Consider the following 25,803-nt stretch of genomic DNA (forward strand, 5'->3'; position numbering starts at 1 on the left):
GCAGCAGTCAAAAAAGCAAACAGAATGTTAGGAATTATTAGGAAGGGAATGGTTAATAACACGGAAAATGTCATAATGCCTCTGTATCGCTCCATGGTGAGACCGCACCTTGAATACTGTGTACAATTCTGGTTGCCGCATCTCAAAAAAGATATAATTGCGATGGAGAAGGTACAGAGAAGGGCAACCAAAATGATAAGGGGAATGGAACAGCTCCCCTATGAGGAAAGGCTGAAGAGGTTAGGGCTGTTCAGCTTGGAGAAGAGACGGCTGAAGGGGGATATGATAGAGGTCTTTAAGATCATGAGAGGTCTTGAACAAGTAGATATGAATTGATTATTTACACTTTTAAATAATAGAAGGATTAGGGGGCATTCCATGAAGTTAGCAAGTAACACATTTAAGACTAATTGGAGAAAATTCTTTTTCACTCAATACACAATTAAACTCTGGAATTTGTTGCCAGAGGATGTGGTTAGTGCAGTTAGTGTAGCTGTGTTTAAAAAAGGTTTGGAGAAGTTCTTAGAGGAGAAATCCATTAATGGCTATTAATCAAGTTGACTTAGGGAATAGCCACTGCTATTAATTGTATCAGTAGCATGGGTTCTTCTTAGTGTTTGGGTAATTGCCAGGTTCTTGTGGCCTGGTTTGGCCTCTGTTGGAAACAGGATGCTGGGCTTGATGGACCCTTGGTCTGATCCAGCATAGCAATTTCTTATGTTCTTATGATAATAGAAGGACTAGGGTGAACTTTATGAAGTTAGCAAGTAGTACATTTAAAACAAATTGGAGAAAATACTTTTTCACACAGTTCACAATTAAGTTCTGAAATTCATTGCCAGAGGATGTGGTTAAGGTCACTTGTATAGCTGTTTTTAAAAAAAAAGTTTGGAAAAGTTCCCGGAAAAGTTCATAAACTGCTATTAATCAATAGAGAATAGCCTCTGCCTATTGCCAGCATTAGTAGCTTGTGATCTATCTCATGTCTGGTTACTTGCCAGGTACTTGTGACTTGGATTGGCCACTGTTGGATACAAGATACTGGGCTCGATGGCACCTTGATCTTCTGTTCTTATGACAGCAGAAAAAGTCCATATGGCCTATCTAGTCTGCCCATCCTCACCCAATGCTCCGCTCTGCACTCCCTAGCACCCCCTCAGAGATCCGCCACGCTTGTCCCGTGCTTTCTTGAATGCTGATCCTGTCCTCCAGATGGATGACTTTTCCTGTGTCGCTGTCCAGTCTTGTTGAACGATGGAGGCAAGCCTTGTGCTTCTTGCGTTCAGACAGTGCTCAAGAAGCTCAGAGAGTGCACTGCTTTGATGTTTTTGGCTTAGACAAGGCTGAGAAGCTTTCATGGACCTCTGAAGCTGCAGGTCCTCGGGCCCAGGCCCAGCCGCTCCCGGATTTCGTACGAGCGGATGGGGTAAAGCCAGGCCTGGCTCAGCTTCTCCCCATTGGCTGGAGCTCTCAGGGAAGGGGCATGAGATGGCGCAGGGCAGTTCATGTCTTTTTGGGGTTTGGTGATGATACATGCCAAGGCTGAGGAGGCTCATAGCATCTCCTTCTTTTTCCAATTTGGGAGATGGTGCGGGCACCATAACCACAGGAGTCTTGTGTGGAGCCTGCAGAGACCCACAGACCTGGAGCAAGTCAGTACCGTGGACGCAAGAGAGAGGCCTCGGACCTCCTCACCCTCCCTTTTACCTTCCTGTGCTCTCCACCTCTTCCACCTCGTCCCAGCCCATGTCCCTTTCCTCATCCCTCCTCCCCCTCCTCCGGCGATTAAAACAAGAACAAAGACCATTTGCATATTTCACATTCATTTTGAAGTTTTTAAACAACAAAAGAGAAGAACGCTTGTGACGTGAAAGTGAGCGACCGTGAAACCCCCACCCCCCGCCCCCATCCCAGGAATGTGGCCGACCTGGTGTGGAGACCATCCCCACATCACCCACTCCCTTCAAAATGTGCCCAGAAGACAAGAAACGTGGTAGGGAGACCCCCCCCTGCCCCCAGAACTCCCCAACCCCCAGGAGTACGAGAGTCCTGCAGGGGAGAACCGAGAGAAGCAAAGGAGACCATGTGTGTGTGTGTGGGGGGGTCCCCTCTCCCAGGAGACAGCAGGACTGGTATGCAGACCCCCCAGGAATGGCAGAGGACTGGTGTGGGTAGCTCCCAGGCATGCAGGAAGTTTGGGGCCCATTACGTATTGAAACGTCTCCAAGAAAGTGTAAGAAAGTGGAATGGCCTGTAGGGTATGGCTATCGGTCAGACGTCTTCCCCAGCACTGCTTATGTACAGGTCCCTGCGGTGCTCAAGGGTCCAGAATTATAAATCCAGCTGTCTTAGGAGGCCAGCAGCATCGCCGGTGCAGATGTGGCGTGAAGTCCAGCTGTGCTATCCAGCTGCTCCCCTTGTCTCCCTCCACCTTTCAAAAAAAAAAACAAAAAACAACCCCCCACATTAACAAAACGAGAGACGGTGAATGCTGGAAGACGGAGGTAATTTTCCCATCTTGTGCCTGGCCGCCCCTCCCATCCCGTCCCCCGCGGGGCGACGGCCTGCTGGTGCACCTCCACGCAAGGGCAGCGGCTCCTGGTGATCGCGGCTGAGCCTGCCCCCCCCTCCCCCCAGTGGCTGGAAACAAGTGACAGGGGCCCCGCCGGAGCCATCAGCTGGTGCAGATGCTGTTTATGGACACAGACCCAGGGTCCACCAGGCCCAGCTCCTCCTGCTCGTTCACGCACAGCTGGTAGCCGCAGCCCTTGCGGCCCGGCAGGGGCGTGACCTTGCCGTCAGTCTTGGCGCGGGGCGGCAGGAGGAAGCCCACGCTGCCCGCGATCAGCATGTGCCAGATGCTGTGGATGTAGAAGTAGTTCTCCTCCGTCTCCACGAAGGCGTAGAGGGCCACGGCGGAGGTGGCGATGAGGGTGCCGGGGCAGAGGTAGAAGAGCCAGCGCTTCCACGTGGGAGGGTAACAGTGCCGGCGGCGGATGGTCCTGACGGTCTGCGGAGGGGAAGAGGCAAAAGGGACGGTCAAGTTCACGCAAACCCCGCAAACTACCTGGTCCTGGGATTGGGGTGAGGGGCGATTGCTTGGGTTCCCCGGCTCTGCCGTCTGTGATCCCCAATCCAGTGAACCCCACCCACCACTGAATGTTCCGTTTTGATTCCGAGCAAAGGGATTGGCTGGAGAAAGGGGGCGTGGCTTCTGGAGACGGCACCTGCTGGTTCTAGGTAACCGGTTGCAGCGAGCCGAAGCCGCCGCGCTCCGCTCTGTCTCTCCTTCTGTCCTCGACACCTAGCGTGACCTTACTACACCACCCAACCGAAGGGACGGGGAGTACTTCAGAGTAACAGTCCCCTCTGGCAGGGCGGTTACCGGCAATTTATTGCCCTCCCTCAGCTCACATTGCTCCAGGCAGCCCACGGTTGTGGGAGGGAGGGAAGGAAACGGCAGGAGCGAGGGAGAGAAGTTAAGAGAGGCTGTGGAGGGAGACCGAGGCAGACGGGGAGGAAAGAGAGCGGACGGGCTAAAGGAGGGAGAGGAAGGAAGGAAAGGAGAATGGGGGCAGAGAGGTCTGCCGGGTCGCGTCTCCCTCCCCCTGGGGACTCTGAGCCCATTTTCCGGTTCTGCCCCTCCCCGTCCCTGGTGGTTTATTTGACATCGGTGCACCCCTCCTCCCTCAGTCCCATGCACGCCTGCCTTACCCAGGCCATGGCCATTATCCCTAAGGCAAAGAGGCTTGGCCCCAGGAGGTTCCAGAGCCCGTGCCGGTCCAGCTGGAGCGCCATGGAAAGCAGCATAGCGCCGAGCAGATACAGAACCTGGGGAGAGAGGAGAGGCGGTGAGGATGAGCGAGAGACGCTTTCTGATCACACACACCCGGTCACCAAAACACCACCAGCAGGTCATGGAGGCCAACGCACATTCATTTCACCTGAGGCTTAAAATCGGCCGCGAAACCCATGCAAGTCAATCTTCTGAAGAACCTCCGTCAACAGACACAGGCCTACGAATGACACCACAAGGCCTCAAAGGCGTACAGGAGGCAAGGAATGGCAAGTCAGGGGGTAATAACTGCACAAGGTGACCTCCTGGAAGCGCTGGTGTGGAAGGGAAGCCACATGGGGCAACCAGGGCTGGAGCAAGAGATGCCACACTGTGGCGTCTGCGAAACACTTAACCCCAACCTTCACACAGCATTTCCCCCTCCCCTGGGGGTCCTCGTAGGGCTGGACAAGGAAATGACGCCAATCTTCTGGCTGAGGGCCCTCTTTCTAGAGTCACGGTGGGGCAGGAGTCAGTGAGGAATGGGTTAGGGTGGGATGGGGAGGTCCTCGGCCTCAGCTGAATTGTTTGGAGCGAGAGGGGGAACCAAAGACCTGGCTGGGCTTGGCTCAGCTCAGCCCAAGTCATCTGGGGCCCCAGCATCTTGGTGAGAGCTGGGCGGGTTCTGAGGATTAGAATTGGGGGGGCCCAAAAAACGCTCCTTGAAGCAACGGTGAGGGCCCTGGGAAGCCCCATTCCAGTTCAGCTTTTTTTGTTTTGTTTTGATGCTTGTTTCGCATGGGGAGATGAACCAAATCGAAATAAGCATTAAAATGAAATGGAAAAAAAATGATTTCCCCCAAACCACTGACCGAAATGTAAAACAAACTGAGACGAAATTATTTTGACTGCACCTGCCTACTGAGTGACTAAGGCTCCTCAGCCACCAGGCCTGTACTATGCAAACTCAAGGAAAGCTCTTACCCTCTCAATACTAAAAAATCACCCAGACACATAGGGCTTGTGGAGTACACGCCACATCATTTTGGTAGCCCTTCTCTGCACTGCCTCCACTCACTCTCTATTCTTAGGAAGGATTGGCCTCCCACACTCAACTCAATGCTCCAAATGAGGTCTCGCCAAAGACCTCTGCAGCGTTGCCTCCTTTCGTCATAAGGAAGTTATGATTTTTAGCTTCACCTCATACTTGGGCACATTCAAGTGTGATGAAATGGTTATTCAAGAAGAGGGAAGCTTGGAAGTGGCGGGAGGTTGGAGCCTGCTCACGGGGATGTCGGTCAGGGATGAAAAAGGTACGCTAGTGTGTAGTGTCCTCACCTGTTCCATGATGGGCTGGAGTCATGACATGGAGGAGACGGTTAGAAGAAGTGTAAAGCAGACAGAAAGTGTGATATTGTCCTTACCTGTTTAATGATGGATTAGAGTCTGATCATGGAGATCGAGGAAGAGAAAGGGATGGAGAACGTAAGAAAGTGAGTATTGCCCTCACTGTTTAATGGTGGGTTGGAATCTGACCACAGAGGTCAAGTTTGGGGAACAGTAAAGGATGGAGAAGATAAGATATGGGCAGTATCCTCACCTGTTTAAAGGTAGGATGGTGCTTGGTCATGGAGTTCAGGATCAGGAGAATAGTATAAGTGGAGAAGATGAGATACTGGGTAGTGTCCTCACTTGTTTAATGGTGAGTTGGAGTCTGGTCATGGAGATTAGAGTCAGGGGAAGAGTACGGGATGGAAAAGATGAGTTACTGAGTAGTGCTTCACCTGTTTAATGGTGGGTTGGAGTCTAGTCATGGAGGTCAAAGTTTGAGGAATAGTAAGGGATGGAGAAGGTAAGATATGAGCAGTATCCTCACCTGTTTAATGGTAGGATGGTGTTTGGTCATGAAGGTCAGGGTCTAGAGAAGGGTGTGGATAGAGAAGATGAGATACTGGGTAGTGTCCTCATTTGTTTAATGGTGGCTTGGAGTCTGATCATGGAGGTCAGAGTTTGGGGAATAGTAAGGGATGGAGTAGGAAAGATATGGGCAGTATCCTCGCCTGTTTAAAGGTAGAATGGTGCTTGGTCATGGAGATCAGGATCAGGAGAATAGTATAAATGAAGAAGATGAGATACTGGGTAGTGTCCTCACTTTTTTAATGGTGGTTTGGAGTCTGGTCATGTAGATTAGAGTCAGGGGAAGCGTAAGGAATGGAAACGATGAGCTAGTGAGCAGTGTCTTTCTCTGTTTAATGGTGGGTTGGAGTCTGATCATGGAGGTCAGAGTTTGGGGAATAGTAAAGGATGGAGAAGGAAAGATATGGGCAGTATCCTCACCTGTTTAATGGTAGGATGGTGCTTGGTCATGGAGGTCAGGATCAGGAGAAGGATATGGGATGGAAAAGATGAGAAACTGGGTAGTGTCCTCACTTGTTTAATGGTGGGTTGGAGTCTGTTCATGGTAAGGAATGGAAAAGATGAACTAGTGAGTAGTGTCTTCACCTGTTTAATGGTGAGTTGGAGCCTAATCATGAAGGTAAGAATTTGGGGAATAGTAAGGGATGGAGAAGGTAAGATATGGGCAGTATCCTCAACTGTTTAATGGTAGGATGGTGCTTGGTCATGGAGGTTAGGATCAGGAGAAGGGTATGGATAGAGAAGATGAGATACTGGGTGGTGTCCTCAACTGTTTAATCGTAGGATGGTGCTTGGTCATGGAGGTCAAGATCAGGAGAAGGATATGGGATGGAAAAGATGAGATACTGGGTAGTGTCCTCACCTGTTTAAAGATGGGTTGGAGTCTAGCCATGGCAATGACGGTCACCCAAACGGACATGAGGGAGCCCAGAAAGTCACAGAACTGCAGCACGTCGTACTCCATTATACAAAAGACCACAATACCCGGCTGGTCACAAGCGTGGTAGAACTGTAGAAGGAGAACCCAGGGATCAGCAACCTCACTTCACAAGTTTCATACTAGTAGCAAGCCATCCTACGGTACTGAGTGGTAACTCGTTGTAACATTGAGAGCTCCCTGTCTCACTTCTCCATGAAACCGCGCTCTCTCCTACCAAGACCGAGTTACCCTGTGCTTTGCAGGTTCTCATGTCAGGATTTGCCACCCCCCACGCCAGCACGTCTGCATACATCCGAGGCCCTGAGAGCCCGGGCAGATCTCGTGGACTGGCTTTGCGGCTTTGTCAGGTCAGCATAGCTGGCCCGTGAAGATGCAAAGGGCAGCGGAGTAGTGCTGCTTGCAGGAGCGGCACTATCCCGCAGCACAGGGCAGAGGTGGCAGAATTATGGCAGGGGCGTGAGCCTGGGAGAGTCTCTTTATCTGCATGTGCCTCAGTTCTAATCCCAGCTCTGTCACCGATTCTTTGTGTGAGCCTGGGAGAGTCTCTTTATCTGCATGTGCCTCAGTTCTAATCCCAGCTCTGTCACTAATTCTTTGTGTGAGCCTGGGAGAGTCACTTTATCTGCATGTGCCTCAGCTCTAATCCCAGCTCTGTCACTGATTCTTTGCGTGAGCCTGGGAGAGTCACTTTATCTGCATGTGCCTCAGTTCTAATCCCAGCTCTGTCACTGACTCTTTGCGTGAGCCTGGGAGAGTCATTTTATCTGCATGTGCCTCAGTTCTAATCCCAGCTCTGTCACTGACTCTTTGCGTGAGCCTGGGAGAGTCACTTTATCTGCATGTGCCTCAGTTCTAATCCCAGCTCTGTCACCGATTCTTTGCGTGAGCCTGGGAGAGTCACTTTATCTGCATGTGCCTCAGTTCTAATCCCAGCTCTGTCACTGATTCTTTGCGTGAGCCTGGGAGAGTCACTTTATCTGCATGTGCCTCAGTTCTAATCCCAGCTCTGTCACTGACTCTTTGCGTGAGCCTGGGAGAGTCACTTTATCTGCATGTGCCTCAGTTCTAATCCCAGCTCTGTCACCGATTCTTTGCGTGAGCCTGGGAGAGTCACTTTATCTGCATGTGCCTCAGTTCTAATCCCAGCTCTGTCACTGATTCTTTGCGTGAGCCTGGGAGAGTCATTTTATCTGCATGTGCCTCAGTTCTAATCCCAGCTCTGTCACTGACTCTTTGCGTGAGCCTGGGAGAGTCACTTTATCTGCATGTGCCTCAGTTCTAATCCCAGCTCTGTCACTGATTCTTTGCGTGAGCCTGGGAGAGTCACTTTATCTGCATGTGCCTCAGCTCTAATCCCAGCTCTGTCACCGATTCTTTGCGTGAGCCTGGGAGAGTCACTTTATCTGCATGTGCCTCAGTTCTAATCCCAGCTCTGTCACCGATTCTTTGCGTGAGCCTGGGAGAGTCACTTTATCTGCATGTGCCTCAGTTCTAATCCCAGCTCTGTCACTGATTCTTTGCGTGAGCCTGGGAGAGTCACTTTATCTGCATGTGCCTCAGTTCTAATCCCAGCTCTGTCACTGATTCTTTGCGTGAGCCTGGGAGAGTCACTTTATCTGCATGTGCCTCAGTTCTAATCCCAGCTCTGTCACCGATTCTTTGCGTGAGCCTGGGAGAGTCACTTTATCTGCATGTGCCTCAGTTCTAATCCCAGCTCTGTCACTGACTCTTTGCGTGAGCCTGGGAGAGTCATTTTATCTGCATGTGCCTCAGTTCTAATCCCAGCTCTGTCACTGATTCTTTGCGTGAGCCTGGGAGAGTCACTTTATCTGCATGTGCCTCAGCTCTAATCCCAGCTCTGTCACCGATTCTTTGCGTGAGCCTGGGAGAGTCATTTTATCTGCATGTGCCTCAGTTCTAATCCCAGCTCTGTCACTGACTCTTTGCGTGAGCCTGGGAGAGTCACTTTATCTGCATGTGCCTCAGTTCTAATCCCAGCTCTGTCACTGATTCTTTGCGTGAGCCTGGGAGAGTCACTTTATCTGCATGTGCCTCAGCTCTAATCCCAGCTCTGTCACCGATTCTTTGCGTGAGCCTGGGAGAGTCACTTTATCTGCATGTGCCTCAGTTCTAATCCCAGCTCTGTCACTGATTCTTTGCGTGAGCCTGGGAGAGTCACTTTATCTGCATGTGCCTCAGTTCTAATCCCAGCTCTGTCACTGACTCTTTGCGTGAGCCTGGGAGAGTCACTTTATCTGCATGTGCCTCAGTTCTAATCCCAGCTCTGTCACTGATTCTTTGCGTGAGCCTGGGAGAGTCACTTTATCTGCATGTGCCTCAGTTCTAATCCCAGCTCTGTCACTGACTCTTTGCGTGAGCCTGGGAGAGTCACTTTATCTGCATGTGCCTCAGTTCTAATCCCAGCTCTGTCACTGACTCTTTGCGTGAGCCTGGGAGAGTCACTTTATCTGCATGTGCCTCAGTTCTAATCCCAGCTCTGTCACCGATTCTTTGCGTGAGCCTGGGAGAGTCACTTTATCTGCATGTGCCTCAGTTCTAATCCCAGCTCTGTCACCGATTCTTTGCGTGAGCCTGGGAGAGTCACTTTATCTGCATGTGCCTCAGCTCTAATCCCAGCTCTGTCACTGATTCTTTGCGTGAGCCTGGGAGAGTCACTTTATCTGCATGTGCCTCAGTTCTAATCCCAGCCCTGTCACTGATTCTTTGCGTGAGCCTGGGAGAGTCTCTTTATCTGCATGTGCCTCAGTTCTAATCCCAGCTCTGTCACTGACTCTTTGCGTGAGCCTGGGAGAGTCACTTTATCTGCATGTGCCTCAGTTATAATCCCAGCTCTGTCACTGATTCTTTGCGTGAGCCTGGGAGAGTCACTTTATCTGCATGTGCCTCAGTTCTAATCCCAGCTCTGTCACTGATTCTTTGCGTGAGCCTGGGAGAGTCACTTTATCTGCATGTGCCTCAGTTCTAATCCCAGCTCTGTCACTGATTCTTTGCGTGAGCCTGGGAGAGTCACTTTATCTGCATGTGCCTCAGTTCTAATCCCAGCTCTGTCACTGACTCTTTGCGTGAGCCTGGGAGAGTCACTTTATCTGCTTGTGCCTAAGTTCTAATCCCAGCTCTGTCACTGATTCTTTGCGTGAGCCTGGGAGAGTCACTTTATCTGCATGTGCCTCAGCTCTAATCCCAGCTCTGTCACTGATTCTTTGCGTGAGCCTGGGAGAGTCACTTTATCTGCATGTGCCTCAGTTCTAATCCCAGCTCTGTCACTGATTCTTTGCGTGAGCCTGGGAGAGTCACTTTATCTGCATGTGCCTCAGTTCTAATCCCAGCTCTGTCACTGACTCTTTGCGTGAGCCTGGGAGAGTCACTTTATCTGCATGTGCCTCAGCTCTAATCCCAGCTCTGTCACTGATTCTTTGCGTGAGCCTGGGAGAGTCACTTTATCTGCTTGTGCCTCAGTTCTAATCCCAGCTCTGTCACTGATTCTTTGCGTGAGCCTGGGAGAGTCATTTTATCTGCATGTGCCTCAGTTCTAATCCCAGCTCTGTCACTGATTCTTTGCGTGAGCCTGGGAGAGTCACTTTATCTGCATGTGCCTCAGCTCTAATCCCAGCTCTGTCACTGATTCTTTGCGTGAGCCTGGGAGAGTCACTTTATCTGTATGTGCCTCAGCTCTAATCCCAGCTCTGTCACTGATTCTTTGCGTGAGCCTGGGAGAGTCACTTTATCTGCATGTGCCTCAGTTCTAATCCCAGCTCTGTCACTGATTCTTTGCGTGAGCCTGGGAGAGTCACTTTATCTGCATGTGCCTCAGTTCTAATCCCAGCTCTGACTCTGACTCTGACTCTTTGCGTGACCCTGGGAGAGTCATTTTATCTGCATGTGCCTCAGTTCTAATCCCAGCTCTGTCTCTGACTCTTTGTGTGACCCTGGGAGAGTCATTTTATCTGCATGTGCCTCAGTTCTAATCCCAGCTCTGTCACTGACTCTTTGCGTGAGCCTGGGAGAGTCATTTTATCTGCATGTGCCTCAGTTCTAATCCCAGCTCTGTCACTGACTCTTTGTGTGAGCCTGGGAGAGTCATTTTATCTCTCTGTGTCTCAGTTCTAATCCCAGCTCTGTCACTGATTCTTTGCGTGAGCCTGGGAGAGTCATTTTATCTGCATGTGCCTCAGTTCTAATTCCAGCTCTGTCACCGACTCTCTGCTTGACCCCAGGGGAGTCATTTCATCTGCTTGTAATTCAGTTCTCATCCCCAGTTCTGTGACTGAATCTCGATGCGTGACTTAGAAAGAGTCCCTCTAGCTCTCTGTGCCTCTTTATCTGTCGTTCTCCCTCACCCCGGCATCAGACTAAGCTCTTGAGCACTGCACCACAGAGAGGGCCCTGCTAATGCCAGGAAGCTTGAATATTGTGCTGACATGTGAACCCCGAGAGCGCTGCGTTCCCGCCTCTGCATCCCGGACCTCTCCATCGCTACCTTACTGGGAGGGGGGCGCACAGCTGTGAGTGGCGTGGGTGGTGCTCCTGTCCTAGGACGGCGGGATGTCTGAAGAGCTGCCCCACGGCACCGTGGATGGCACTTTGTCTCGCTCTTGCCCTAGTGTACGTAGATCTGCCCCATGATGTTGCCTGTGGTGTTCTGCAACACATTAGTGTGTGTATAACTGCTGGCAGGCATTGTGGGTGGTATTGTGAAGCCTGTGATGGCCCATAGGGTGACGACATTGTTGCTAGTGTTCTGCACCATGTCTAACCTGAGATGCTCTGCTCCGCGCAGAGGTGCCCCAGGACATTGGGGGTGCTCATTTGTGGCTCCCTTTTCTTAGGAGAGGGTGAGGTGTCTGTTCTGCACTGCGAGCCGGGAGGAAGTCATGCATGCAGAACTGCCCCAGGGCATTGTGGGTGGTGATTTGTGGTTCACCTTTCCCGGCAGGGGGTGATATGGATAACCTTACTGCCCCGTGGCTTTGCGGGTAGTGCTTTGGTGTCTGGTTTTCTTGTCCTACCAGCGCCTCTTACCGTGGAGAAGAACATGGTGAAGATGTAGACGGAGGCCTCCAGGAGGTAGTGGCTGCGAATGGCAATGGCGACGGGAGGCATAAACATGAGGTTACTGAGGGAGAGGAGCAGGGTGGAGAGAAGCTGGAAACCGTAGGAGAAGGCTTCAGTGTTATCCGTGCAGCCCCAGCCATTCCAGCCTGTGCAAGGAGAGAAACCGGTCAGAACCAGGTCATAGACACACACACACTTATACACACCTTTACACACCTATACACAGCGCCTGTGCAAGGAGAGAAACCGGTCACAACCAGGTCATAGACACACACACACTTATACACACCTTTACACACCTATACACAGAGCCTGTGCAAGGAGAGAAACCGGTCACAACCAGGTCATAGACACACACACACTTATACACACCTTTACACACCTATACACAGCGCCTGTCCAAGGAGAGAAACCGGTCACAACCAGGTCATAGACACACACACACTTATACACACCTTTACACACCTATACACAGCGCCTGTCCAAGGAGAGAAACCGGTCACAACCAGGTCATAGACACACACACACTTATACACACCTTTACACACCTATACACAGCGCCTGTCCAAGGAGAGAAACCGGTCACAACCAGGTCATAGACACACACACACTTATACACACCTTTACACACCTATACACAGCGCCTGTCCAAGGAGAGAAACCGGTCACAACCAGGTCATAGACACACACACACTTATACACACCTTTACACACCTATACACAGCGCCTGTCCAAGGAGAGAAACCGGTCACAACCAGGTCATAGACACACACACACTTATACACACCTTTACACACCTATACACAGAGCCTGTGCAAGGAGAGAAACCGGTCAGAACCAGGTCATAGACACACACACACTTATACACACCTTTACACACCTATACACAGCGCCTGTGCAAGGAGAGAAACCGGTCACAACCAGGTCATAGACACACACACACTTATACACACCTATACACACCTATACACAGCGCCTGTGCAAGGAGAGAAACCGGTCAGAACCAGGTCATAGACACACACACACTTATACACACCTTTACACACCTATACACAGCGCCTGTGCAAGGAGAGAAACCGGTCAGAACCAGCTCATACACACACACACTTATACACACCTTTACACACCTATACACAGCGCCTGTCCAAGGAGAGAAACCGGTCACAACCAGGTCATAGACACACACACACTTATACACACCTATACACACCTATACACAGCGCCTGTGCAAGGAGAGAAACCGGTCAGAACCAAGTCATAGACACACACACACTTATACACACCTATACACACCTATACACAGCACCTGTGGGAGGGGAGAGCCTGGATCAGAACCAGGTGCCACCAACACACACCTCCATACACACACCCATACAGACAGCGTGAGCGAGCAGCAAGCCGGATCAGAACCAGGTGTCACCAACACACACCTCCGTACACACACCCCTACAGACAGTGTGAGCGAGCAGCAAGCCGGATCAGAACCAGGTGTCACCAACACACACCTCCGTACACAGACCCCTACAGACAGTGTGAGCGAGCAGCAAGCCGGATCAGAACCAGGTGTCACCAACACACACCTCCATACACACACCCCTACAGACAGCGTGAGCGAGCAGCAAGCCGGATCAGAACCAGGTGTCACCAACACACACCTCCATACAGACACCCTATACAGTCTGCGTGAGCGAGCAGCAAGCTGGATCAGAACCAGGTGTCACCAACACACACCTCCATACAGACACCCTATACAGTCTGCGTGAGCGAGCAGCAAGCTGGATCAGAACCAGGTGTCACCAACACACACCTCCATACAGACACCCTATACAGTCTGCGTGAGCGAGCAGCAAGCTGGATCAGAACCAGGTGTCACAACACACACCTCCATACAGACACCCTATACAGTCTGCGTGAGCGAGCAGCAAGCCGGATCAGAACCAGGTGTCACCAACACACACCTCCATACAGACACCCTATACAGTCTGCGTGAGCGAGCAGCAAGCTGGATCAGAACCAGGTGTCACAACACACACCTCCATACACTCACTCATACAGATAGCATGAGCAAGCAGCAAGCCGGATCAGAACCAGGTGTCACCAACACACACCTCCATACACACACCCATACAGACAGCGTGAGCGAGCAGCAAGCCGGATCAGAACCAGGTGCCACCAACATACACCTCCATACACACACCCATACAGACAGCGTGAGCGAGCAGCAAGCTGGATCACAGCAGGTGCCACCAACATACACCTCCATACATACACCCATACAGACAGCGTGAGCGAGCAGCAAGCTGGATCAGAGCAGGTGCCACCAACACACACCTCCAAACACACACCCATACAGACAGTGTGAGCAAGCAGCAAGCTGGATCAGAACCATGTGAGACACACACCTCCATACACACACCCATACAGACAGTGTGAGCAAGCAGCAAGCTGGATCAGAACCATGTGAGACACAAACCTCCATACACACACCCATACAGACAGTGTGAGCGAGCAGCAAGCCGGATGAGAACCAGGTGTCACCAACACACACCTCCATACACACACCCATACAGACAGCGGGAGTGAGCAGCAAGCTGGATCAGAACCAGGTGTCACCAACACACACCTTCATACACACGCCCATACAGATAGCGTGAGTGAGCAGCAAGCTGGATCAGAACCAGGTGTCACAACACACACCTCCATACACTCACTCATACAGACAGCATGAGCAAGCAGCAAGCCGGATCAGAACCAGGTGTCACCAACACACACCTCCATACACACACCCATACAGACAGCGTGAGCAAGCAGCAAGCCGGATCAGAACCAGGTGCCACCAACTTACACCTCCATACACACACCCATACAGACAGCGTGAGCGAGCAGCAAGCTGGATCACAGCAGGTGCCACCAACATACACCTCCATACATACACCCATACAGACAGCGTGAGCAAGCAGCAAGCTGGATCAGAGCAGGTGCCACCAACACACACCTCCATACACACGCCCATACAGATAGCGTGAGTGAGCAGCAAGCTGGATCAGAACCAGGTGCCACCAACACACACCTCCATACACATACATATAACATAGAAACATAGAAATGACGGCAGAAGAAGACCAAATGGCCCATCCAGTCTGCCCAGCAAGCTTCCCTCATTTCTTCTCCCATACTTATCTGTTTCTCTTAGCTCTTGGTTCTAATTCCCTTCCACCCCCGCCATTAATGTAGAGAGCGGTGGAGGAGCTGCATCCAAGTGAAATATCTAGCTTGATTAGTTAGAGGTAGTAGGAGTAGTAACCGCCGCAATAAGCAAGCTACACCCATGCTTATTTGTTTTTACCCAGATTATGTTATACAGCCCTTATTGGTTGTTTATCTTCTCCCCTGCTGTTGAAGCAGAGAGCTATGCTGGATATGCATCGAAAGTGAAGTATCAGGCACATTTGGTTTGGGGTAGTAACCGCCGTGACAAGCCAGCTACTCCCCGCTTTGTGAGTGTGAATCCTTTTTTCTTCTCCCCTGCCGTTGAAGTTATGCTGGATATGCGTGAAGTATCAGTTTTTCTTTTCCCCTGCCGTTGAAGCAGAGAGCTATGCTGGAAATTCGTGATGTATCAGTCTTTCTCCGATGCCGTTGAAGTAGAGAGCCATGCTGGATATGCGTCGAGAGTGAAGTATCAGGTACATTTGGTTTGGGGTAGTAACCGCCGTAACAAGCCAGCTACTCCCCGCTTTGTGAGTGCGAACCCTTTTTTCTTCTCCCCTGCCGTTTAAGCAGAGAGCTCTGCTGGATGTGTGAAGTAACAGTTTTTCTTTTCCCCTGCTGTTGAAGCAGAGAACTATGCTGGATATGCATTGAAAGTGAAGTATAAGAATGGAGTGATCAAGCTAGTTGAAAGGCATCAGGAATAGAGGAAGGTGGAGGTAGTAATCTGGATATTTGGTTTGGGGTAGTAACCGCCGTAACAAGCCAGCTACTCCCGTCATTGTGAGTGCAAATCCTTTTTTCCACATTTCCTCATGCTGTTGAATCTTAGAGTGATGTTGGAGTCACAGTAACCATGTGTATGTTTATTGACTAAGGGTATTGTCTCCAGGCAGTAGCCATCATTCTGGCGAGTCACCCACTCTTCATTGGTGGCCTCTTGACTTTATGGATCCGCAGTGTTTATCCCACGCCCCTTTGAAGTCCTTCACAGTTCTGGTCTTCACCACTTCCTCCGGAAGGGCATTCCAGGCATCCACCACCCTCTCCGTGAAGAAATACTTCCTGACATTGGTTCTGAATCTTCCTCCCTGGAGCTTCAAATCGTGACCCCTGGTTCTGCTGATTTTTTTCTTATGGTAAAGGTTTGTCGTTGCCTTTGGATCATTAAAACCTTTCAAGTATCTGAAAGTCTGTATCATATCACCTCTGCTCCTCCTTTCCTCCAGGGTGTACATATTTAGATTCTTCAATCTCTCCTCGTACGTCATGCGATGAAGATCCTCCACCTTCCTGGTCGCCCTTCTCTGTACCGCTTCCATCTTGTCTTTGTCTTTTTGTAGATACGGTCTCCAGAACTGAACACAGTACTCCAGGTGAGGCCTCACCAAGGACCTGTACAAGGGAATAATCACTTCCCTTTTCTTACTCGATATTCCTCTCTCTATGCAGCCCAGCATTCTTCTGGCTTTTGCTATCGCCTTGTCGCATTGTTTCGCAGACTTCATATCATTAGACACTATCACCCCAAGGTCCCTCTCCTGCTCCGTGCACGTCAGCCTTTCCCCCCCCATCGAATACAGTTCATTCGGATTTCCGCTCCCCATATGCATGACTTTGCACTTCTTGGCATTGAATCTCAGCTGCCATATCTTCGACCACTCTTCCAGTTTCCTTAGATCCCGTCTCATTCTCTCCACTCCTTCCGGCGTGTCCACTCTGTTGCAGATCTTAGTGTCATCCGCAAAAAGACAAACCTTACCTTCTATCCCGTCCGCAATGTCGCTCACAAAGATATTGAACAGGACCGGTCCCAACACCGATCCTTGCGGTACACCGCTTAAAACCGCTCTCTCTTCAGAGAAGGTTCCGTTTACCATCACACATTGTCTTCCGTTTACCGTCCGTTTACCATCACACACACCTCCATACACACATTCATACAGACAGTGTGAGCGAGCAGCAAGCCGGATCAGAACCAGGTGTCACCAACACACACCTCCATACACACACTCATACAGACAGTGTGAGCGAGCAGCAAGCTGGATCAGAACCAGGTGTCACAACACACACCTCCATACACACACCCATACAGACAGCGTGAGCGAGCAGCAAGCTGGATCAGAACCAGGTGTCACAACACACACCTCCATGCACACACCCATACAGACAGCGTGAGCGAGCAGCAAGCTGGATCAGAACCAGGTGTCACCAACATACACCTCCATACACACATTCATACAGACAGCGTGAGCGAGCAGCAAGCTGGATCAGAACCAGGTGCCACCAACACACACCTCCATACACACATTCATACAGACAGTGTGAGCGAGCAGCAAGCCGGATCAGAACCAGGTGCCACCAACATACACCTCCATACACACACCCATACAGACAGCGTGAGCGAGCAGCAAGCTGGATCAGAACCAGGTGCCACCAACACACACCTCCATACACACGCCCATACAGACAGCGTGAGTGAGCAGCAAGCTGGATCAGAACCATGTGAGACACACACCTCCATACACACACCCATACAGACAGTGTGAGCGAGCAGCAAGCCGGATCAGAACCAGGTGTCACCAACACACACCTCCATACACACATTCATACAGACAGCATGAGCGAGCAGCAAGCCGGATCAGAACCAGGTGCCACCAACACACACCTCCATACACACATTCATACAGACAGCGTGAGCGAGCAGCAAGCCGGATCAGAACCAGGTGTCACCAACACACACCTCCATACACACATTCATACAGACAGTGTGAGCGAGCAGCAAGCCGGATCAGAACCAGGTGCCACAACATACACCTCCATACACACACCCATACAGACAGCGTGAACGAGCAGCAAGCTGGATCAGAACCAGGTGCCACCAACACACACCTCCATACACACTCCCATACAGACAGCGTGAGTGAGCAGCAAGCTGGATCAGAACAATGTGAGACACACACCTCCATACACACACCCATACAGACAGTGTGAGCGAGCAGCAAGCCGGATCAGAACCAGGTGTCACCAACACACACCTCCATACACACATCCATACAGACAGCGTGAGCGAGCAGCAAGCCGGATCAGAACCAGGTGTCACCAACACACACCTCCATACACACACCCATACAGACAGTGTGAGCGAGCAGCAAGCCGGATCAGAACCAAGTGCCACCAACATACACCTCCATACACACACCCATACAGACAGCGTGAGCGAGCAGCAAGCTGGATCAGAACCAGGTGCCACCAACACACACCTCCATACACACGCCCATACAGACAGCGTGAGCGAGCAGCAAGCTGGATCAGAACCATGTGAGACACACACCTCCATACACACACCCATACAGACAGTGTGAGCGAGCAGCAAGCCGGATCAGAACCAGGTGTCACCAACACACACCTCCATACACACACTCATACAGACAGCGTGAGCGAGCAGCAAGCCGGATCAGAACCAGGTGTCACCAACACACACCTCCATACACACACCCATACAGACAGTGTGAGCGAGCAGCAAGCCGGAGCAGAACCAGGTGCCACCAACATACACCTCCATACACACACCCATACAGACAGCGTGAGCGAGCAGCAAGCTGGATCAGAACCAGGTGCCACCAACACACACCTCCATACACACGCCCATACAGACAGCGTGAGCGAGCAGCAAGCTGGATCAGAACCATGTGAGACACACACCTCCATACACACACCCATACAGACAGTGTGAGCGAGCAGCAAGCCGGATCAGAACCAGGTGTCACCAACACACACCTCCATACACACATTCATACGGACAGCGTGAGCGAGCAGCAAGCCGGATCAGAACCAGGTGTCACCAACACACACCTCCATACACACACCCATACAGACAGTGTGAGCGAGCAGCAAGCCGGATCAGAACCAGGTGCCACCAACATACACCTCCATACACACACCCATACAGACAGCGTGAGCGAGCAGCAAGCTGGATCAGAACCATGTGAGACACACACCTCCATACACACACCCATACAGACAGTGTGAGCGAGCAGCAAGCCGGATCAGAACCAGGTGTCACCAACACACACCTCCATACACACATTCATACAGACAGCGTGAGCGAGCAGCAAGCCGGATCAGAACCAGGTGTCACCAACACACACCTCCATACACACACCCATACAGACAGTGTGAGCGAGCAGCAAGCCGGATCAGAACCAGGTGCCACCAACATACACCTCCATACACACACCCATACAGACAGCGTGAGCGAGCAGCAAGCTGGATCAGAACCAGGTGAGACACACACCTCCATACACACACCCATACAGACAGCGTGAGCGAGCAGCAAGCTGGATCAGAACCAGGTGCCACCAACACACACCTCCATACACACACCCATACAGACAGCATGAGCGAGCAGCAAGCTGGATCAGAACCAGGTGCCACCAACACACACCTCCATACACACACCCATATAGACAGCATGAGCGAGCAGCAAGCCGGATCAGAACCAGGTGCCACCAACATACACCTCCATACACACATCCATACAGACAGCGTGAGCGAGCAGCAAGATGGATCAGAACCAGGTGTCACCAACACACACCTCCATACACACACCCATACAGAGAGCGTGAGCGAGCAGCAAGGTGGATCAGAACCAGGTGAGACACACACCTCCATACACACGCCCATACAGACAGCGGGAGTGAGCAGCAAGCTGGATCAGAACCAGGTGTCACCAACCCACACCTCCATTCACACACCCATACAGACAGCGTGAGCGAGCAGCAAGCCGGATCAGAACCAGGTGAGACACACACACCTCCATACACACACACATATGGACAGCGTGAGCGAGCAGCAAGCTGGATCAGAACCAGGCGTCACCAACACACACCTCCATTCACACACCCATACAGACAGCGTGAGCGAGCAGCAAGCCGGATCAGAACCAGGTGAGACACACACACCTCCATACACACACCCATACAGACAGTGTGAGCGAGCAGCAAGCTGGATCAGAACCAGATCATAGACACACACACACACACACATACACCTATACACACCGCCTGTGGGAGGGGAGAGCCTGGATCAGAATCAGGTGTCACCAACACACACCTCCATACACACACCTATACAGACAGCGTGAGCGAGCAGCAAGCTGGATCAGAACCAGGTGTCACCAACATACACCTCCATACAGACACCCTATACAGTCTGCGTGAGCGAGCAGCAAGCCGGATCAGAACCAGGTGAGACACGCACCTCCATACACTCACTCATACAGACAGCATGAGCAAGCAGCAAGCCAGATCAGAACCAGGTGCCACCAACATACACCTTCCTACACACACCCATAAAGTCAGCGTGAGCGAGCAGCAAGCTGGATCAGAACCAGGTGCCATCAACACACCTCCATTCACACACCCATACAGACAGCGTGAGCGAGCAGCAAGCCGGATCAGAACCAGGTGTCCCCCACACACCTCCATACACACACCCATACAGACAGTGTGAGCGAGCAGCAAGCCGGATCAGAACCAGGTGTCACCAACACACACCTCCGTACACACACCCATAAAGACAGCGTGAGCGAGCAGCAAGCCGGATCAGAACCAGGCGCCACCAACACACTGCTGGGGGAGAGAGTAGCGGATACAGTGAATGTATGGACACGTGGGTCCTGCGCCCACAGGCTGTGGGTTTGGGGGGCCACTGATCTGAGCTCTGCTCGCACAGGCTGTGTGTGGGGACTCCTGATTCACATTGTTTCTTTGGTTTTCTCTTCATAAACAACGCGTAGCTGAAGTCCTACAGGCACATCGCAATAACATAAGCACACTAAAGTAATCAACATGCAATGAATTAAAAAAATCTAAAAATAAAACATTGCAGATCCCAGCTGATCCTGGGCAGGTGTTTTCGGCTCCGTTCCTGTGTTATCCCTGTGGCTCCCTGTCCATGGCGCAAGTCCACCCTGGCTTGAGCTTGGGGGTCACAAGGTCGGGTGTCTGCAAGGTTTGGGGGACCATGCCGGGGCCGCTGAGGAGGCTTCCCAAACATTTTTTGTGGGTTTTTAGGTTTTAAAAACAGTGCACACTAAACAATAGAAGGAAAAACCCAAACTGTTGTGGGTTGTTTTTTTTTCCCTATTGTTTCGTTTTGAAACCACATAAAAGAAGGGCGAATGCGCGTCATTCCTGGCGTAAGCTGCGGGGCCAGGGGCGGCCTCCTCACCGGCTTTGCACTCGCAGGCTGCGTACAGGTAGTTGTTGGTGCGCAGGAGCTTGCACTGCCCGTAGGCCCCGCAGTCGTTGATGCAGGGAGAGAGGTAGGTGCGCAGGTAGACCTCCGCCGTCACGTTCCCGCAGGGCTCGTACCTGGAGAGGGGAGAAGGGCACGAGGGTCAGGCGGGGTCCTCTGCGGAGCAGCTTAATGTCAATAGAATAAAGCAGCCCACTTACGGGAAAAAACACAGCCCTCCTCCCCCTTATTGTAGTGCATCGCAAGGAGGTGCATTATTTTTATTCCCCGGGGACGTCGTGATGCATCGCACTGACCCCAGGAGGCCTCTTAAAAGGGTACCAGGCCAAAAAAAAAAAATGGTTACCCTACTCCTCGCAGCAACGACCCGGGGGTCACGCGAGACCTCCGCCCACCCCCGGCACCACCTGTCAAAGTGGCAAGAAGGGTGAATAATACCAGAAAGATGACAGGGAATATCGCACAGCGCTGCCCCAGCGCCCTTCCCAGTGGGGGGGGTGGGGGGTGGGGGGGTGAGGGTCCTGCTTGATGCCCCCAGGCGTGGTGAGGGGCGTTTCAGAGTCATCGCAGCCCCATGCATTGATTTCTCGCAGGTTACTTCTGTGATCAATAATATCGCCAGAAAAACACCTGGGAATGCGGGGGAAAATATTACAGGAACACCCTCCTGAGATATTTCACCCCCCACCCCCTGCGATAAAACATTGTGGATTTATACAGACCGGTTAGCCTGACTTCAGTGCCAGGAAAAATAGTGGAAAGTGTTCTAAACATAAAAATCACAGAACATATAGAAAGACATGGTTTAATGGAACAAAGTCAGCATGGCTTTACCCAAGGCAAGTCTTGCCTCACAAATCTGCTTCACTTTTTTGAAGGAGTTAATAAACATGTGGATAAAGGTGAACCGGTAGATATAGTATACTTGGATTTTCAGAAGGCATTTGACAAAGTTCCTAATGAGAGGCTTCTAGGAAAAGTAAAAAGCCATGGGAAAGGTGGCGATGTCCTTTCGTGGATTACAAACTGGCTAAAAGATAGGAAACAGAGAGTAGGATTAAATGGGCAATTTTCTCAGTGGAAGGGAGTGGACAGTGGAGTGCCTCAGGGATCTGTATTGGGACCCTTACTGTTCAATATATTTATAAATGATCTGGAAAGAAATACGACGAGTGAGATAATCAAATTTGCAGATGACACAAAATTGTGCAGAGTAGTTAAATCACAAGCAGATTGTGATAAATTGCAGGAAGACCTTGTGAGACTGGAAAATTGGGCATCCAAATGGCAGATGAAATTTAATGTGGATAAGTGCAAGGTGATGCATATAGGGAAAAATAACCCATGCTATAATTACACAATGTTAGGTTCCATATTAGGTGCTACAACCCAAGAAAGAGATCTAGGTGTCATAGTGGATAACACATTGAAATCGTCGGTTCAGTGTGCTGCGGCAGTCAAAAAAGCAAACAGAATGCTGAGAATTATTAGAAAGGGAATGGTGAATAAAACGGAAAATGTCATAATGCCTCTGTATCGCTCCATGGTGAGACCGCACCTTGAATACTGTGTACAATTCTGTTTGCCGCATCTCAAAAAAGATATAATTGCGATGGAGAAGGTACAGAGAAGGGCTACCAAAATGATAAGGGGCATGGAACAGCTGACTTATGAGGAAAGACTAAAGAGGTTAGGACTTTTCAGCTTGGAGAAGAGACGGCTGAGGGGGGATATGATAGAGGTGTTTAAAGTCATGAGAGGTCTAGAACGGGTAGATGTGAATCGGTTATTTACTCTTTCCGATAGTAGAAAGACTAGGGGACACTCCATGAAGTTAGCATGGGGCACATTTAAAACTAATCGGAGAAAGTTCTTTTTTACTCAACGCACAATTAAACTCTGGAATTTGTTGCCAGAGGATGTGGTTAGTGCAGTTAGTATAGCTGTGTTTAAAAAAGGATTGGATAAGTTCTTGGAGGAGAAGTCCATTACCTGCTATTAAGTTCACTTAGAGAATAGCCACTGCCATTAGCAATGGTTACATGGAATAGACTTAGTTTTTGAGTACTTGCCAGGTTCTTATGGCCTGGATTGGCCACTGTTGGAAACAGGATGCTGGGCTTGATGGATAGTGGGTCTGACCCAATATGGCATTTTCTTATGTTCTTATAAAAATCTCCTGTATGATCATTGGGGGTGGGTGAACAAAGCTGAGCAGTTAAGTAAAACATTTATCACTTGCTTAGAAATGGGGAAAAGGCAACCCTTGGAGAGCTTTGCACACTAATAATGCTGGCAGTCCGGGTTATGAGGCAGACGTGGCAGAGGCTGGATTTAGGTACAGCGGAAGTCACGGAGACCTGGTGTAGGGAAAAGCACGACTGGGACACAGTTATACCCGGCTTCAATGTATTCCAGGAAGGAAGGGAGAAGTAATGGCGCGGGACATTCAAGAACAATAGAATTGCAGGGCTTACGAGGTAAGGAGGAGGAGCTGTGGGTGAATCTGGAAAGAGGGAATGTACATCTATTTATACTGCTGTAATATATACAGACCTCCATCACAGACCGAGGAGACGCAGAGAGATTTAATGTGGAAAGAGGGAATGTACATCTATTTATACTGCTGTAATATATACAGACCTCCATCACAGACTGAGGAGACGCATAGAGATTTAATCTGGAAAGAGGGAATGTACATCTATTTATACTGCTGTAATATATACAGACCTCCATCACAGACCGAGGAGACGCAGAGAGATTTAATCTGGAAAGAGGGAATGTACATCTATTTATACTGCTGTAATATATACAGACCTCCATCACAGACTGAGGAGACGCATAGAGATTTAATCTGGAAAGAGGGAATGTACATCTATTTATACTGCTGTAATATATACAGACCTCCATCACAGACCGAGGAGACGCAGAGAGATTTAATCTGGAAAGAGGGAATGTACATCTATTTATACTGCTGTAATATATACAGACCTCCATCACAGACCCAGGAGACGCAGAGAGATTTAATCTGGAAAGAGGGAATGTACATCTATTTATACTGCTGTAATATATACAGACCTCCATCACAGACTGAGGAGACGCATAGAGATTTAATCTGGAAAGAGGGAATGTACATCTATTTATACTGCTGTAATATATACAGACCTCCATCACAGACCGAGGAGACGCAGAGAGATTTAATCTGGAAAGAGGGAATGTACATCTATTTATACTGCTGTAATATATACAGACCTCCATCACAGACCCAGGAGACGCATAGAGATTTAATCTGGAAAGAGGGAATGTACATCTATTTATACTGCTGTAATATATACAGACCTCCATCACAGACCGAGGAGATTCATAGAGATGTAATCTGGAAAGAGGGAAAGTACATCTATTTATACTGCTGTAATATATACAGACCTCCATCACAGACCGAGGAGATGGATAGAGATTTAATCTGGAAAGAGGGAATGTACATCTATTTATACTGCTGTAATATATACAGACCTCCATCACAGACCGAGGAGATGGATAGAGATTTAATCTGGAAAGAGGGAATGTACATCTATTTATACTGCTGTAATATATACAGACCTCCATCACAGACCCAGGAGACGCATAGAGATTTAATCTGGAAAGAGGGAATGTACATCTATTTATACTGCTGTAATATATACAGACCTCCATCACAGACTGAGGAGACGCATAGAGATTTAATCTGGAAAGAGGGAATGTACATCTATTTATACTGCTGTAATATATACAGACCTCCATCACAGACCCAGGAGACGCATAGAGATTTAATCTGGAAAGAGGGAATGTACATCTATTTATACTGCTGTAATATATACAGACCTCCATCACAGACCGAGGAGATTCATAGAGATGTAATCTGGAAAGAGGGAAAGTACATCTATTTATACTGCTGTAATATATACAGACCTCCATCACAGACTGAGGAGATGCATAGAGATTTAATCTGGAAAGAGGGAATGTACATCTATTTATACTGCTGTAATATATACAGACCTCCATCACAGACCGAGGAGACGCATAGAGATTTAATCTGGAAAGAGGGAATGTACATCTATTTATACTGCTGTAATATATACAGACCTCCATCACAGACCAAGGAGACGCATAGAGATTTAATCTGGAAAGAGGGAATGTACATCTATTTATACTGCTGTAATATATACAGACCTCCATCACAGACCGAGGAGATGCATAGAGATGTAATCTGGAAAGAGGGAATGTACATCTATTTATACTGCTGTAATATATACAGACCTCCATCACAGACTGAGGAGATGGATAGAGATTTAATCTGGAAAGAGGGAATGTACATCTATTTATACTGCTGTAATATATACAGACCTCCATCACAGACTGAGGAGATGGATAGAGATTTAATCTGGAAAGAGGGAATGTACATCTATTTATACTGCTGTAATATATACAGACCTCCATCACAGACCAAGGAGACGCATAGAGATTTAATCTGGAAAGAGGGAATGTACATCTATTTATACTGCTGTAATATATACAGACCTCCATCACAGACCGAGGAGATGCATAGAGATGTAATCTGGAAAGAGGGAATGTACATCTATTTATACTG

General features: G+C 49.8%; 1 protein-coding gene across 1 annotated transcript in view; it reads right to left on the reverse strand.

Annotated features, from left to right (window-relative positions):
• Positions 1-2,012: 2,012 nt before the first annotated feature.
• TMEM8B (transmembrane protein 8B) overlaps positions 2,013-25,803 on the reverse strand; it is an 80,191-nt gene continuing 56,400 nt past the window's right edge. The window contains exons 9-13 of the mRNA XM_029572179.1: positions 21,150-21,292; positions 11,673-11,851; positions 6,555-6,701; positions 3,715-3,831; positions 2,013-3,010 (exon numbers count right to left, since the gene is read on the reverse strand). Of these exons, the coding sequence (XP_029428039.1) occupies positions 2,675-3,010; positions 3,715-3,831; positions 6,555-6,701; positions 11,673-11,851; positions 21,150-21,292 (922 nt within the window). The 3' untranslated portion in view covers positions 2,013-2,674. The remainder of the gene's footprint in view (positions 3,011-3,714; positions 3,832-6,554; positions 6,702-11,672; positions 11,852-21,149; positions 21,293-25,803) is intronic.

Source organism: Rhinatrema bivittatum, chromosome 1 (assembly GCF_901001135.1).
Source record: "Rhinatrema bivittatum chromosome 1, aRhiBiv1.1, whole genome shotgun sequence".
NCBI classification, from domain to species: domain Eukaryota; kingdom Metazoa; phylum Chordata; class Amphibia; order Gymnophiona; family Rhinatrematidae; genus Rhinatrema; species Rhinatrema bivittatum.